The sequence below is a fragment of the Tachyglossus aculeatus genome, chromosome X4 (assembly GCF_015852505.1).
Source record: "Tachyglossus aculeatus isolate mTacAcu1 chromosome X4, mTacAcu1.pri, whole genome shotgun sequence".
In the NCBI taxonomy this organism is placed as follows: Eukaryota; Metazoa; Chordata; class Mammalia; order Monotremata; family Tachyglossidae; genus Tachyglossus; species Tachyglossus aculeatus.
In genome coordinates, this window is record NC_052098.1 from 17,982,870 (window position 1) to 18,001,003 (window position 18,134).

Sequence of the window (18,134 nt, forward strand, 5' to 3'; positions counted from 1 at the left end):
AGCACTTAGCACAGTGTAAGGTACCTAATAAGCACATAATAAACTCCACAAAGGCTTAAAGAATGAAAAAGATGATGAACAGACATATCTACGTGGGGCAAAAAACAGTGCTCATTGCAAAATAAATATCCTGAAGCTCTGTCCGGCTCTCTTTCCCCTCCAACTAAAAGGGAATTAGGAAATGCTGCATCTTGCGATATCTGAGGATCGTGATCCAAACATTAGGTTCCTCCTGATTTGTGCTTCAGAACTGCCTCTTCCAGTCCTCCCATTCAGAAGATGAAATGAAGCAAAACTTGAAACCTATTTCTTTGTTCTGAGAACATAACTTTTGTTGTACTCTATTATCCAAAGGGCAGCATTTCTCAGACTAGGCTATGACACAGGCACCAAGTTAATTCGGTACAAGAACATAATAGTGTGATCGCCCCCATTCTTTTTCATTGATTGTTAACTTCAAAGACAAATAATATCCACTAGAGTGTTAAACCTTCTAGTTACTGTTGTTTGCCTTCGCACTTTCCCAACAAAAAGTTTTACATCTCTAGTTTTTTTCTTCTTTTCCCCTGTATGACTCTTCCTACACTTACTCCTTTCACCTTATAAAGAAAAACCATCCCAGTGCCCCATTCCAACTCACCCCACCAGTCCCAAAACAAGCCATCAAGACAGCCAAAAATGAGACCTAACAACAGGGCAAGGACTTTGGTCACAAACGCAATCTGTCAATCAAACAGACAAGATGACAGCAGGGTTCCCAGAGTGGGTTCTAAAATGGAAGTAGTGATATGACTTCTCGAAACACTTCCCCCCACCCCCTGCCCATTTACATTCTTCCCAAAAATGCAGAATGAGATTCAAACTAGAAGGATCATTTTTCACTTGAAAAATCTTCCCCCAAATTACTCATCTCATGCAGACCTGGTGACTGTCTTTTGACTATTGTCCCCAAAAGATTATTTCAGTCAGGATATATGGATTATGGAGGAAGGGAATCCTCAGAATAAAAAAAAATGCTTCTGAATGGTATTTCACATTCTCATTGTCTTATCTCACCCTGCCCACTTCTTACATGCAGTGTCTCAAGGGCAATCAATATCAATGGTATTGACTGAGCACCTACTGTGTGCAGAGCACTGTACTAAGCGCTTGGGAGAGCACAATACAACAGAGTTGGTAGACATGCTTCCTGTCCACCAGGACCTTACAATCTAGAAGGAGGAGATAGACCATAAAATAAATTACAGCTACAGCAACAGAGGGAGCAGTCTGATAAACCTAAATCACTCTCAGGGGATACCAGCCACAAAGTTAAGAGTGGGCCCCAGGACTTCTGGTTTGTTATCATTTGCTCTATCCATCTCGGTCCTCGAATGACATTAATTTAGCACACGTGTTTGGTGCTGGATTGATGCTAAACAAGTAATATATATATATAGGCACTGTCCCGGTACCTTTAATTGCTTGAACAAGAATTTTCAAGCAACAGTGAAGGGGTCACTGAGGCTTATAGAATGTTCCCAGGACCCGGTTAGGGTGGTAAAGGTTGAGTGACTTAAAGGAATAAGGGTTCAAGAAGGGGGGGGGGGGGGAGAGAAAAACTGCTGAGCTAGAAGATATGGAGCAAGAGATAAGGGGGAAGTGGAGGTAGAAATTCAGAGAAGTTAAAGAATTTAAAGTTATGCAACATGAAGGAGCGGTAATTTAATATAAAAACAGAAATGGGATCTAGGAAATTTAATCAGAGGCCAAGGGAGGTTTTTTTGGTTTTTGGTTTTTTTTTTTTAACCAAAAAAGTTTCCAAGTCAATGGCTTTAGACTCTCCAGCCTCCTCTATGGTTATCTAAACCCACCCATCCTCAAAGCCTGGAGTTGGCGGGGTGGGGGGTGGGGGGTCTGCCTGCCACATAGCCTATGGAATGGGAAAACGTGAAAGCCAGGGAAAGGGTTGATGGGCTTCTCTGGTTGCACAGGGACACCAACCCAAAGGGAGCAGTGCTGTGGGGTACTACGGGGGCGGGTTGGATGCCGGAGTCATATCAGGGCTCCGAGCTACCATTATAACAGGGCTCCAAGCTACCATTATAACAGGGCTCCTGTTATAATAATGATGACATTTATTAAGCGCTTACTACGTGCAAAGCACTGTTCTAAGTGCTGAACACCCCAGGCTGGGGATGGGCCCTCTAGGCATGGAGCAGCAGCCTCGGGTAGTGGTGGTGTATGCACTGTCAGAAGGTCATGGGATCTAATCCCGACTGTACCACTTGTCTGGTGAAGACCCACTCCCCGGTGCCGCTCGTGCTGCCAAGCTAGCTCTCTTCCTCCCTTCAAGGCCCTACTGAGAGCTCACCTCCTCCAGGAGGCCTTCCCAGATTGAGCCCCTTCCTTCCTCTCCCCCTCTCCATCCCCCTCATCTTACCTCCTTCCCTTCCCCACAGCACCTGCATATCATCATCATCATCAATCGTATTTATTGAGCGCTTACTATGTGCAGAGCACTGTACTAAGCGCTTGGGAAGTACAAATTGGCAACATATAGAGACAGTCCCTACCCAACAGTGGGCTCACAGTCTAAAAGGGGGAGACAGAGAACAAAACCAAACATACTAACAAAATAAAATAAATAGAATAAATATATACAAATAAAATAAATAAATAGAGTAGTAAATATGTACAAACATATATACATATATATACATATATACAGGTGCTGTGGGGAAGGGAAGGAGGTAAGATGGGGGGATGGAGAGGGGGGCGAGGGGGAGAGGAAGGAAGGGGCTGTTTGTACCTATTTATTACTCTATTTATTTTACTTGTACATATCCTATTTATTTTGTTAGTATGTTCGGTTTTGTTCTCTGTCTCCCCCTTTTAGACTGTGAGCCCACTGCTGGGTGGGGACTGCCTCTAGATGTTGCCAACTCGGACTTCCCAAGCGCTTAGTACAGTGCTCTGCACGCAGTAAGCGCTCAATAAATACGATTGATGATGATGATGATGATGATGTTGCCAACTTGTACTTCCCAAGCGCTTAGTCCAGTGCTCTGCACACAGTAAGCGCTCAATAAATACAATTGATTGATTGATTGATGATTGATTCTCTGTGCCTCGGTTCCTTCATCTGTAAAATCAATAAATACGATTGATGATGATGACGATTGATGATGAATACATACCATTAATTGATTGATTCTTTTTGACTTTTTAGCACAAACTTTAAGTAGGTTTTTGACTCTTCTCTCCCCTTCCCTTTTTTTTTCCATACTAGACTCGCTCCAACTTTTTCTGGAGAATTGACTTCATGGGCAGAGAATGCATCTGTTTATTGTTATATTGTACTCTCCCAAGTGCTTAGTACAGTGCTCTGCACACAGTAAGTGCTCAATACAATCGAATGATTGAATGATCTCTGTTGGATCTGGCTTGATTCTAAGAGGTGCATCATATTAAGAACATATAATATGTTCTTATATATATATATGGTCTTATATGTATATATATATATGTTCTTATATATACATATATATATGTTCTTATATATATGTATATATGTTTGTACATATTTATTACTCTATTTATTTATTTATTTTACTTGTACATAGCTATTCTATTTATTTTATTTTGTTACTATGTTCGGTTTTGTTCTCTGTCTCCCCCTTTTAGACTGTGAGCCCACTGCTGGGTGGGGACTGCCTCTAGATGTTGCCAACTCGGACTTCCCAAGCGCTTAGTACAGTGCTCTGCACGCAGTAAGCGCTCAATAAATACGATTGATGATGATGATGATGATGATGTTGCCAACTTGTACTTCCCAAGCGCTTAGTCCAGTGCTCTGCACACAGTAAGCGCTCAATAGATACAATTGATTGATTGATTGATGATTGATTCTCTGTGCCTCGGTTCCTTCATCTGTAAAATCAATAAATACGATTGATGATGATGACGATTGATGATGAATACATACCATTAATTGATTGATTCTTTTTGACTTTTTAGCACAAACTTTAAGTAGGTTTTTGACTCTTCTCTCCCCTTCCCTTTTTTTTTCCATACTAGACTCGCTCCAACTTTTTCTGGAGAATTGACTTCATGGGCAGAGAATGCATCTGTTTATTGTTATATTGTACTCTCCCAAGTGCTTAGTACAGTGCTCTGCACACAGTAAGTGCTCCATACAATCGAATGATTGAATGATCTCTGTTGGATCTGGCTTGATTCTAAGAGGTGCATCATATTAAGAACATATAATATGTTCTTATATATATATATGGTCTTATATGTATATATATATATATATGTTCTTATATATACATATATATATGTTCTTATATATATGTATATATGTTTGTACATATTTATTACTCTATTTATTTATTTATTTATTTTACTTGTACATAGCTATTCTATTTATTTTATTTTGTTACTATGTTCGGTTTTGTTCTCCGTCTCCCCCTTTTAGACTGCGAGCCCACTGTTGGGTAGGGACTGTCTCTATATGTTGCCAATTTGTACTTCCCAAGCGCTTCGTACAGTGCTCTGCACGCAGTAAGCGCTCAATAAATACGATTGATGATGATGATGATGATGATGTTGCCAACTTGTACTTCCCAAGCGCTTAGTCCAGTGCTCTGCACACAGTAAGCGCTCAATAAATACAATTGATTGATTGATTGATGATTGATTCTCTGTGCCTCGGTTCCTTCGTCTGTAAAAGGGGGATTGAGACGGGGAGCCCCGGGTGGGTGGTCCATCCTGCCTCGTTTTCCTCCCCCATCCCTGAACTGTCCAGGCCCAACGCCCAGCTGAGGATCGGGTTCGGGTTCCTGCGGCCTGCCGGGTGGCACAGGGAGGGGGAAATGAAGTGGAGTGGGCGGGGGCGCGGAGGGGCTGCGTGACCTGGGCACGGGGGAGCCGAGAAGAGGCAAGTTGGGCCAAAGAGCCTCTCGCCCGCAGGAGGGGGGGGGGGGGGGGGGGGGGAGGAGGGAGGAGGCGGGGCGGGGAGGGGCGGGCTCCGGCCAGGAACAAAAAAGGCCAAGTAGAGAGCACACCGGAGCTTGGGAGGTGCTGCAGTGAGGCGCATAAACGACAGTCTCCTCCCGCCTCGGGTCTGTCGCCTCCCTCCCGTCGGCCCGGCCCGGCCGCAGAAGCCGCCGCCGCCGCCACCATGAGGAAGAAGCCGAGGAAGGGATGCGACTGCAGGCGCTTCCTGCAGAACAACTGGCTCCTCCTCGCCACGGTGCTCTCCGTGGCCTTAGGTGAGACTGTGCCGGCGGGGCGGGGGGGGGGGGGCGGCCGGGATATTGTTCGAATGTGGCACGGGGTGAGCTCGCACACAATCCATCAGTCCGTCAGTTGTATCGATTGAGCGCTTACTGGGTGTGCAGAGCACTGTACTAAGCGCTTGGGAAGTACACAGTCTTTTAGACTGTGAGCCCACTCTTTTGTTGGGCAGGGACTGTCTCTATATGTTGCCAATTTGTACTTCCCAAGCGCTTAGTACAGTGCTCTGCCCACAGTAAGCGCTCAATAAATACGATGATTCCCCTCGTCCCCCTCCCCATCCCCCCCATCTTACCTCCTTCCCTTCCCCACAGCACCTGTATATATGTATATATGTTTGTACATATTTCTTACTCTATTTTACTTGTGCATATCTATTCTATTTATTTTATTTTGTTAGTATGTTTGGTTTTGTTCTCTGTCTCCCCCTTCTAGACTGTGAGCCCACTGTTGGGCAGGGACTGTCTCTATATGTTGCCAATTTGTACTTCCCAAGCGCTTAGTACAGTGCTCTGCACACAGTAAGCGCTCAATAAATACGATTGATGATGATGATGATACAAGCTGGCAACATGCAGAGACAGTCCCTACCCAACAGTGGGCTCACAGTCTAGAAGGGGGAGATGGAGAACAAAACCAAACATACTAACAAAATAAAAGAAATAGATCACACACACACACACACACACACACACACACACACACAGCCTCGATGTCGGTGGTCCTTTGTCCCCCCTCCGCCGCTTTGGGTTTTCCTCCGATTCCCATTCCACCAGAAAGGGCGAAGGGGGATAAAGAAAGGAGAGAAAGAGGGGGGAATCCGGCCCGGCCCGTGGTGTCTGGAGGCAAAGCCAATAATGAATGTGTTATCTTTAAAAAGAAAAAGGGTGGGTGGGGAGGGGGGGGGGGAGGAAAACACCCTGGCGGGTAGCTTTTCCGAATCGCCATTCCGGGAAGCAGCTGCACAGGAATGAATGAATAAAAGAGCTTCGACGGGAAATGGCATATTTGCGGGATTCGAGTCACGATCTCGAGGTGAGAAACGGGTTTGGAAGGAAAGGCCCCGGTGCTGACACTGAAGCGTGTGTGCGCCCATGTAGGAGCACTGGCCGGGGACAGATCTATCTCTCTTTACACCAGAGACTAAAAAAAAATAAAAAAGAAAAATCCCCTCTTGCCTCTCGGGCCACCCGAAACCCTTCCTGGCTTGTGCCGGAGTGATCCACCTGTGGGGGCACGAGGAGGGGTCAGAGCATCCCTAACATGCATAATCCTTTCATGCCAATTATTTGCCGAGAAGACATTCCTGCTCCTCAGCCAAGCCAAGTTTGTTTTGTTTCGTTTCCTGCAGCATTTCTTGAGCTCCTCGTGCTGGCTGACCACTACACTGGGCTCTTGGGAACGTACAAGTGCCCTTTCACTTTTATAGTAATTGATTCTCTCTGTTAAACCGAACAGGCCTCTTGCTTGTTCGTCGGCCGGTGTGTGTTAAATAATTCACTTCTCGCATCTCGTTCAGTTGGCAAGGCAGAGGATTGTGTGATTTCTCCTGTTAAAACGTTAACGGTTCCCAGTGTCATAAATCAGAAATGGTTGTGATTCCAAGTTGACGTGTTTTCAGTGAGTGCCCCACTTGTTTTCCCTCTATATTAAACTTTTCTCTTGTGGTGGTCATCATTTAATCAGCACCTCCGGGAAAAGCCTGGTACCCCTAGTGGGTCTTGGTTGGCCGCTTCCCCGCCCCAAAACGTGCGGCCAAAACCCACCTCCTTAATAATAATGGCATTTATTAAGCGCTTACTATGTGCAAAGCACTGTTCTAAGCGCTGAGCACTGTTCTAAGCGCTCCTTCCTCTCCCCCTCCCCACAGCACCTGTATATACGTTTGTACGGATTTACCACTCTATTATACTTGTACGTATTGACTATTCTATTTCTTTTATTTTGTTAATACGTCTTGTTGTCTGTCTCCCCCTTCTAGCCTGTAAGCCCGCTGTTGGCTCTATATGTTGCCAGCTTGGATTTCCCAAGCGCTTAGTCCAGTGCTCTGCACATAGTAAGCGCTCAATAAATACGATTGAATGAATGAATGACGTGGACTGTGTCCAACCTCATTAGCTTGGATCTACCCAGCACTTAGTCTAGTGCCTGCCACGTAAGCACTTAAATACCATCTTAAAAAGAAAAAATGAGTGCCGGATTTATTACTCTATTATACTTGTACATATTGACTATTCTATTTATTTTATTTTGTTAATACGTCTTGTTGTCCGTCTCCCCCTTCTAGCCTGTAAGCCCACTGTTGGCTCTATATGTTGCCAGCTGGGACTTCTCAAGCGCTTAGTCCAGTGCTCTGCACACAGTAAGCGCTCAATAAATATGGCTCTATAGAGAAGCAGTGTGGCTCAATGGAAAGAGCACGGGCTTTGGAGTCAGAGGTCATGGGTTCAAATGTCAGCTCCGCCAACTGTCAGCTGTGTGACTTCGGGCAAGTCACTTATCTTCTCTGTGCCTCAGTTCCCTCATCTGTAAAATGGGGATTAAGACTGTGAGCCCCCTGTGGGACAACCTGATCACCTTGTAACCTCCCCAGCACTTAGAACAGTGCTTTGCACATAGTAAGCACTTTATAAATGCCATTATTATTATTATTATTATTATTATTGGTTTCAAAGACAAGAATAGCGGTTCTGTTTACTGTCATGCATTTTCCCATTCGTATCTGGAAACAACAGACTGTTGTGGAAGAGGAGCAGGAGTAGCCATGCTTAATGGGTTTGAGTCTTTTAATTTCTCTTGCCCTACTGCTTCAATCGCTCAATGCATATTACGCTCTTACATCTGGGGCCCATTCCACTACATTGCACATAAGCGAATGTGCGTCTACTGAGCAAGTATTAAATATTTAGCTGTCGCGGGAATGTCACTCAAACTCACGATCCTAATGACAAATGCCGCAATTATTGTTTTCTACATGTTAAGCACTGGCACAATCTCTGTCCCACAGCCATCCTCACTCTCAGATGAGGAAACTGAGACAAAGAGAGGTTAAATGACTTGCCCCAGGTCACGTAGCAAGTGGCAGAGCCAGGATTAGAACCCAGGTCTCCTGCCACTCAGTCCTGTGTTCTACTTCATTCATTCGATTTTATTTATTAAGCACTTACTGTGTGCAGAGCACTGTACTAAGCACTTGGAAAGTACAATTCGGCAACAGATAGAGAGAATCCCTACCCAACAACGGGCTCCCAGTCTAGGTTTAGATTGAAGTGGCTTCTGAGCCGGTGGGAAGTGGGAGAAATGGAGAGGTGGGGTTAAGGAACAGAATTACTTGAGGTGGTGCAATAGCTCCTCTCAACTGCCACCCCACCACCAAAGCCCAATCACTTATTAATGTCAGGAGCCTCTGATCAAACTGCCATCCCCTTAAAATTGGTGCTCTCATACTTTGCCAACCCCTAAAATTGGTTCTGTTAGTTTAGAATACCAAATAAGGTGATTTTTTTTTAAATGGGGCATTCTTGAAAATTGACATAGGATCTCTAGACTAAAATCTCCGTGGGCAGGTACCGAGTCTGTCAACCCTGTTATATTGTACTCTCCCAAGCACTTAGTACAGTGCTCTTCACACAGTAAGCACTCAACAAATACCAGCGAATGACTGACTGACTGACCTGCTGAGATCTGCAGTCTCACATCTACTTCCTGGAACCACTGGTCGGTGATGAAAAAAGATAAATAAGTAACATCAGTGAAATTTGAGGGACTGGTGGGGGGGGGGGGGGGGGGGCGGAGGCATCCCATGGTGAAAATTCCTAACAAAATAAACAGATTCTATCAAAGAGTTTTATGTGGATTTTAGCTTTTATAACGAACAGATTCACCAAAAAAGCCTTGATTTCATCTGAACCAGGGAAAATATCCAGACTGCGTTGGTACCCCTGGAAATGAAACGTGCTAAGGATTTAGTGGGAACAATATGTGTTCAGGATGGTAGGAGTAAGGCTGGCTTTTTTTAAGTTCACCTGATGCCTTGTACAGTCATTTTTCCACTCGACTGTAAGGTCCTGGAAGGCAGGGATCATGTCTACTTCATAGATGGCGAACCCCTAGAGAGACAGAGTCCATGCCTAATTTTCACCTTTATACCCTTTCCCAGCACTAAATTAAATAGCATTGGTTGATCTGAGCCTTTACAGGATGGAAGTACTCTGGGCCCTCCCTGCTGGGCTGTTGTGCCGCCACCAATATTTTACCTGGGTTTTTCTTGTTGGCATTTCTACTTTCTGATTAATTAGTAACAGGCCTGGGGAAGACTTTTAATTATTTTATTGCCTCCTGATTTAGTTTTCTAAACTGATCTTTAGGAATGACTAGTAGTTTTTCCAAGGACCTTTTTCCATGGGCATATATATTATGTCACTTTTGAACCGAAGGGTAATTCTAAAATGTGTCAAATCTGTTTCTGTTTGGTCCTGCCTAGGACACATTAGTTTAGTAAGGTTGAGGTTTGTTGGGCGGGGGTGGGGGGGGGAAGTTGCTCTCTCTCCAGAAGGCTAACACACTATTTTAGGAAAATTAAATATTTTTAAAGACTCTAGATTTTTTGAGTGGGAGGGAGCACCCAAAAAATATTAATCGTAGACTAAATGGACTTTTGAAGATCATTTTTTCCACATTCCCCTCTACCCCCACCAAGCCTCCAGGCTGTGTGCACTTAAAATAGCTCAAGCAGGAGTTTCCCAATATCCATGAGAAACTGCTAGGTGACAGTTCTTCTTCTTAGCAAATCAATGTTTAATTGAAAATATACACTAACACAATCTTCATCAGACCACTTGTTTTTCAGCAGAAACTAGACTCGGATAAGCACAAGGGTTCTGACAACCCTTTGTTGTATAAAGAGCATGCTTATCAAAGCAACTAAAACCATAGAAAATTCAGGTGAATCAATGGACTGCTCCATAGCCACAGCCACTCCCCACTCACTACTTATCAATTGTTGGCTCGTTCAGGTTAGACCATAATCTGTGGTTCATATCTCAAATCTGCCAAAATTTCAAATCTGTTCATGGTTTGGTCCCAAGGATTGTGAATTTTTGTTCTATTGTACTCTCATTTTTGGCTCCATTTGTGGGTGGTGTGTATATCTTTCCTCTGCAACAAATAGTCCATTTGATGTTTTATATATGCATTGAGTGGGTTGCCCGCTTGATGAATAGAAAAACTCCCGAATAAATATTGCTTTGGCACACTATCTGACTCTGAAACTGATGCGAGTGATCCAAACAAAACACGAGTATGTACGTTTCAGTACTTGATTTTTAAAAGCATAAAGGCATAAACTCAGTTTTTTGCTTAGAGAAGGAAATGATTCAAAACAAAATGGCAAAATGCTGCAGACTTCTCAAGAGCTAATCATTATGCTCTCAAACTATCCAATCATTCAGGGGTAAAAGTAACTGCTCAGGTAAAAGAGTCTTACATGATTTTATTGGTACTGCTATTTACGGGAACCCCAACACTTTTAAAGACCACTTCATTCTGTCTGTTGTGCATATCTCCTGCCTATTATTTCTGGGAGGTACTATTCTTTCATTTCAGAAAAGGAATATTATGTGAAAAATGTATAGTTAAGTTTTGTACCTTGAGATCAGTAATTTCAGAGATTGTAGAGGGGATTAGGACCGTCGGGAGGAATCCAATTTCCAGGTAACTCTATTGGTTCAAGAAAACCATTCAATAGTTATTACAGTACTTTACGGGAAAGATGTGCTCAAAGTTCCATGAACTCCAAGAATTTCATTCTTGCTCATGATTTATCATCAGAGAGCCTTGAAATTAAGGAAAACATGATACCGTTTAAACGAAAAATTGTTGCATGCTGGTTCACAAACTCTATGAAAATGGACATTTATCAAATTAGATTTCTTTCAAAAATATTTTAAATGTAAGCTTAAAGTGTGCTGTAATTCCTTCTTATTTGAAGGCGGCCCAAGGCCAGTGATCTCTAAGCTCTGGACTCAGCCTTGCAATTTGGAAAAAGCAATTCTCACTCTCCCTCAGGTTCTACCTCTTACTGACTGCTAGAATGCCGTGGGCGCTGCTCCATCTGTAACTAGGCATTTTGGCCTGGAGCGGTGAGGGGATTGAGGAATGTCCCCTTCACATCCTGATTTAACTGCTCTTCACTTGTTAATTTTGTTTTTTTAATTGTTGGTAGCTTATTCCTCTTTTTCCTCGCGTCTGACCCCTCCACTTAGATTGTGAGCCCCGTGGGGAGCAGGGAGCATGTCCGATCTGGTTGTCCTGTATCTGCCCCGTGTTTAGCAAGGAGCCTGATATCAAGTAAGCACTTCAGAAATACCATCATTGATGGATCAGGTGTCTGACTCTGTTATGTGCAGGGGGATTAGCTAGCTGGAGCAATTCAGGGGTAACTGTGCTCACTCTTTATCAGATGGATGTAGCTTGGGGGGTTTCATCACTCAGTAACCCTCAGTCCAGGTACATTGCCGATGACTGCTTTAAGAGGATTTGTCTAGTGCCATGTTTATCAAATGTCGGGGCCTGAGCATTCATGTGAAGATTCTCATGACGGTATTCGGCAGAACAGGAAAGCAATGGTAGCCAGTGTGAAAGAGATTAGTGAGATGCGGGAGTTTTAGGGGAAACGGGCAGATCCTAGAAGTCTATTCAGAGTGGGAAGTGGAAGAGCCGGATCCTAGAGCTATTGTGATAATAAAAGCAAAGGTGGTTGGAAATGAGGGAAAAGAGGACTTGGTTAAAGTTCAAACTGAAGCTTGGGAGATAATAGAAGTCTAGTGAATAATTCAATCGTATTTATTAAGTGCTTACTGTGTGCAGAGCGCTGGACTAAGCGCCTGGGAAGCTACAATACAATAATAAAGAGTGATAATCCCCGCTACACAAGTTTCCCTCAGTGACATGCTCAGGCATACAATATTAGTAAAGTTCCTTTGTAATCACACCAATAATGGCATTGGCCTGCCCAGAAGAAACCAGGGAAGGAGGAAAATCAAGCAAAACAGTTGCAGCACGCCTGTTACAGGGGGCAGTGGAGGGGGTGAAGAATTTACATTTAGTAAGGGGAGGGGGTTAATCTCTGTTCACATGTTTCAACCTAAAAGCAGGCATCTTTAGCCCTTAGGCATATCTTGAGAACAAAGAAGGCTGTAGGAATGGGAATGTAGTGGATGCTAACAGTGGTATAAGGTAAAACTAAGTGTCTTCATTTTAACAATAATAATTATAATAACAATAGCATCTGTTAATTCATTAATTCCATGTACCAAGGACTGTACTAAGCACTGGGGTAGTAATAATAATAATTATGGTATTTGTTAAGCGCCTACAATGTGCCAAATACTGTTCTAAGTTCTGGGGTGGATACGAGGTAATCAGGTTGTCCCACGTGGGGCTCACAGTCTTAACCCCCAGTTTTCAGATGAGGTAACTGAGGCCCAGAGAAGTGAAGCAACTTGCCCAAGGCCACACAGCAGACAAGTGGCGGAGGTGGAATTAGAACCCACATCCACTGACTCCGAAGCCCAAACTCTTGCCACTAGGCCATGCTGCTTCTCAGGGGTATCTCAGCAGTAGTTACAAGACAGTCAGGTCCCACATGGGGCTCACATTTTAAGTCGGAGGGAGAACAGGGATCAAATTCCCATTCTGCGGATGAGGGAACTGAGGCACAGAGAATAATAATAATAATAATAACTGCGGAATTTGTTAAGCACTTTCCAAGTGCCAAGCACTGTTCTAAGCGCTGGGGTAATCAGGTTGTCCCACGTGGGGCTCACAGTCTTAATCCCCATTTTACAGATGAGGTAACTGAGGCCCAGAAAAGTTAAGTGACTTGCCCAAAATCACAGAGCGAACAAGTGGTGGGCCGGGATTAGAACCCATGACCAGGACAGTAAACTCCAGAGTTTTGTTCCCAGTATTACCACTGACTTCCTGGGGACCTTGAAGGAGCCAAACCACTTCAATGGGCCTTATGGGATGTAAAAATTGCCTGATAATTTGTCAGAATTAAATGACTGGACTCCTTGGAGGCACCCCAGAATCTGCACTCCCAGTTCCAAGATGGCTTTGGAGATGTAGGCCTAGGAAACATTCTTGGAGACTTGCCCTGAAGTCTCCGTTCCCCTATCCCTGGGTCATTCAGCATTCACATGCTAAATCCTACCAATTCTCCTTCAAACCAGTTCCCAAATCTGACTCTCCAACCCGGTTCAAACATTCAGCATGTCATGATTGGACTGCTGTAATTTTAGACTCCTCAGCAGTGCCTCCAGTCTCGAACGCCTTTAGTGCATATCTCACATTGCTGTCTGGATCATCTTCCACAAATGAAGCTCAGCATCGGTCTCACCACTCCCTAGAAACCTCTAACAATAGCCCATCTCCTTCCACCTCATACAAAGCCTCCTTGCCATAGGCTTCCAGGCTTTCCAACTGTTTTCTCCATTGTGCATATCACCTCCCTTCACCCACTACTCCCCAGCCCAAACCCTTTCTTCCTTCCAAGCTCACTCCCTCACAAATACCCGGCTGTCTACTCACCCACCTCTTGACCTCTTATTCAAGCAGTGCCCCTGGTCTGGAACTTTCCTAATAATAGACTGTGAGCCCGTTGTTGGGTAGGGACCGTCTCTTTATGTTGCCGACTTGTACTTCCCAAGCACTTAGTACAGTGCTCTGCACACAGTAAACGCTCAATAAATATGATTGAATGAATGAATGAATAATGATGGTGTCTGTTACAAACCTATTATGTGCCAAGCACTGTACTAAGCACTGGGTAGATACACGATAGGTTAGACACAGTCCCTGCCCTACATAGGGTTCACACTCTTAAGTGGGAGGATGTGAATCCCCATTTTACAGATGAGGAAACTGAGGCACAGAGAAGTTAAGTGGCTTGCTCAAGGACACACAGCAGGCAAGTGGTAGTGCCAGCAAGCAAGCGGTAGTGCTGAGATTAGAACCCAGGTCCTCTGATTCCCTGGCCAGTGTCCTTTCCACTAGGCCATGCCCTCACCCCAAATCCACCAGAATTCAGCCCCTCTATCTTCAAAGTCCTCCTAAAATCCCACCTCCTTCAACAAGGCTTCCCTGATAAACTCCCAACCTCCCAAGTAATATCTACCTAACAGGCACCTCTAGCAATTACATATTTATTTATACCCACCCTCAACACTCGTGTATAGATTTATATTCAGTTGTATCTTCAATTACTCTGATTTATTCTTCCAGCTGAACCTGGTTTGTTTGTTAAACTCTCTACCTGATCCTTAATTCATTTAGTTCCCCCCCCATCCTCCCCCACCATTTGAAAATACTTTGGTCTGTCTCTCCATTAGTTGGTAAGCTCACTGTGGGCAGGGACCATGTCTTCAACTTTAGGTGTACTTTTCCGAGTGCTTCGTACGATGCCTTGCCCTCAAGAAGGTGCTCAGTAAGTACCAGTCCTACTGTTTCTACTAGGAGGGTGAGGCTGCTCCCAGGCTACATCTGGACTGGAGCCCTTCAGAAGATCAACTGGTTCCGAGAACTCTGGAACTTTAGATCCAGGAAGTCCCCCAGGCTGGTCCTGGCTGCCAAGGACCCTCCCCAGATGGACTGGAACCACTGCAGTGCCCGGAAACTAATCCACCCTCTGGGGGCCCCTCCAAATAATCCGGATCTGCGAGAGACAGAGCCGGTTTTCCCAGATTGGAGTCCCTCGGGGCTGCCCAGATCTGAAACTGCAATGTAGTGGTTCCAGACCCAGCTCTGGCTCCAGGGGTATGTGTCGGGGTTGCCTGAAAATCCGGTCTAAACCAAAGTGGCACTTGGGCTGGATCGGGTTTTCCCCCAGCATAAGCAGAAAGATCCTGAGCCCCTTAGGGGGAGGGGACTGTAGACAAAGTGATAGAATTGACTTGGAAATGCGGTAGGATAGTGAAATGGGGATAATATCTGAAAATTAGGGATTGTGCTATTGCCAGGATAATTCTACTTGTCATTATTCATGTATGATTTCACTATAGCATGTGGGACCTAGTTAATTTATGCGAGAATTTACAAGCATTTCAGATTTAAGATGGAAACACCAAGCAATGATCATTTTCCAGCGTTTCTTAAAAAGCAACAGAGATCTAATTCCCAGAACAACAAAAAGAAAAGCAACAATTCTTCTCTCATAACACACAGCAATTAATCAAGTAACCGCAAGAGAAACAGGGAATGCTGCTTTTTAAGAAAGAAAGGCACCCCCACCTTCCCAGTTTGATGTTTCTGATTAAATGTGCAATGTTCAAGTTCATTCATTGTGCCCAATTCTGCCAGCTGTCGCTGTGTGCCTGGGGCTCACCCTCACAGCCACATTCTGTCATCTGGGGGCATCTCCCTGTCTGGACAACAGCATGGGTCAAAAAGCCATGTTAGGAGGGCACAGAGTAGAGAGGGACAGTGACTGCAGCTGTCTGGTCAGACAGCAATTCTCCCCATGGAAACAGGCAGATTCATGCTTCCACTGGAGAACAAGAGAGGGGAAGGAGGGAAATTGCTCTCCGGTTCACATCTCCCTTTGAAGCCTCGATTAGAAGGGTCTGTGGCATTTGGTGGGTTTACAAAATTGATTGGGAGTCCTAGCAATTCTACCAAACCCGAAGAGAAGGGGTTGAACTACGATCTGACGTGGCGCCGCCTCCCTCTCCCCCAGTCCTATGATGCCATCTGATGCCACCCTAGTGCCCGGCCCTGGTCTGTTTCCTGCCCCTGGCAGTCATATGATTGTGTCATATGACTTTCAGCTCAAAGTCCCACCTCCCTCTTCTCCAGCACCACCTCCTGCTCTGAAGGTCCGGCAACTTCATAATTTAAAGTTCGCAGTGAAACAATCGGGTAGCTTTCTAAAGCACTGCTTTATGGGATCATCTAGAAGGATTTTGCCTGATTAACACTTTGTACAGCAAAATCCGCCAAACTCATCGTGGAACCTCATTGCACAGCCATACCAATATTGTTCTTGCACAGTAATAAAATATTAAATTCACTTGAAAAGCCAATCCATATCAGTCTGTGTGGCCCCTCAAAAGCTCCTATAAGCCAGGGATCATGTCATGTGTGCTCTGTCCAGTACCTCCAGCATAGTGGCCACTTAGAGATGAAGTAAACAATCCTGTTATACTGTGTCTTATTGGGATTTATCTTGGAATTCGATGGACCATTGAAATCATAAAGCTTAAAATGACCAAACGCTCACCCAAAAATGGAGGTCCATGGAGGAACTCATTCCTGGATTGCCAACGATGACGGTACAACGGTGACATCTCCTGTTGGGACTGACAGGTGAGTGTTGATCCTCAAACTTCCAATCCACAGTCCTGCTCTCGGTTCTTGAGATTTAACGGGGCAGTTTAGAAGCCCGGGCAGAGTAAGTTAGAGGTAGATTTGGTTCACTATTAGCTGCTGGATCTCCCCTGTGCCAAGAAAACATTCATTTCACTTTGGAAAATGCAAATTCATTTAACAGAAACAGGGGCTGAAAATGCCTGATTTAAGGAGTTGACTGCTGAAAGTAGTTCTGAAAGCCCGAGGAACTAAAGGTCTGTTGGGCCTAGTTTAAGATCAAGAATCCCACAAACGACTGCATCTATGAAAGGAAAGTAATTAAAGTAATTACTTTCCAGCGGTATGATGGAGTCCAGGTTAAATAACCTCTATTCTCTTGGTGTGGCTTTAAACTGAATGGTAGACATGGGGCCATCCCATACTTTATCTAAAGCATTCTTCTCTTAAACTTGTGAAACAAGGGTCTATACTAGGCCAATTTTTCACTTCTGTACTTCAGAAGTTACTTATTTGGCTCAGCTCTCTATGGAGCCAAAGGGAGTTACTGATTAGCATTTGAGTGGGAAGCAGCCAAAGAGCATTATCTAAAGATGGTAAGCCATTCTGGTTTGTTTCTGGGAGCGGGACAGAAAGGGAGTGTGGATTCTCTTTGAATCTACACTATTTTCCTAGAAGAAACCTGGCCTAGTGTTTTTACAGGCCAGGGACTGTGTCCAACCTGATTAACTTGTATCTACCCCGGCCCTTAGGACAGTCCTTGACATATAGTAAGTGCTTAACAAATGTTATTATGATGACTATTATTATTATCATCATTTTTAGAAAGGGAGAAATATATTTTTTATGGAGGAGCTGGAATGGCATTTCCATCTTTGTTCAGTAACCTGTTTGTGCACTCAGAACTTAACACAGGTTAAGCCCTTATTGCCCATGCAGTGATTTTTGCTGAAATTAGCTCAGTGCGCTACAGTACTTCCTCTCCAGAGTGACCAGCACATGTCCCAAGGACGGTACTTTCAAGACATGACTGAGCCTCGGGCATAGAACAAGTTCTCCAGGCGTGCTGTGACAATATCTCCTCTCTGGCCTCATGTTTGCTAGGAGAAGCAGCATGACCTAGTAGAAAGAGCACGGGCCTTGGGAGTCAGAGGACCTGGGTTCAAATCCCAGCTCTGTCACATGTCTGCTGTGTGATCTTGGGCAAGTCACTTCACTTCTCTGGCCCTCAGTTACCTCATCTGTAAAATGGGGATAAGAGTGGGATCCCCATGTGGGACAGGGACTGTGTCCAACCTGATAAACTTATACCTACCCCAGTGCTTAGAATAGTGCTTGGCACACAGTAAGCACGTAAGTACCATAATTATTATTACTATTATCAAGGAGAAGGAAGGGCGGGATCTGGAACTTCAGTTTTGAGTTTGTCCCCCTCCCCACCGGCCAAAGAGGACTGGGGATTGCCAGGAGTCTTGACCCTCTTTACA

The 18,134-nt window shown here is 44.5% G+C and overlaps 1 protein-coding gene across 1 annotated transcript in view; it reads left to right on the forward strand.

Moving 5' to 3' along the window:
- The first annotated feature begins 5,090 nt into the window (after positions 1 to 5,090).
- The window catches only part of SLC1A1 (solute carrier family 1 member 1), an 80,222-nt gene continuing 67,178 nt past the window's right edge, over positions 5,091 to 18,134 (forward strand). The window contains exon 1 of the mRNA XM_038769850.1: positions 5,091 to 5,258. Within this exon, the coding sequence (XP_038625778.1) occupies positions 5,168 to 5,258 (91 nt within the window). The 5' untranslated portion in view covers positions 5,091 to 5,167. The remainder of the gene's footprint in view (positions 5,259 to 18,134) is intronic.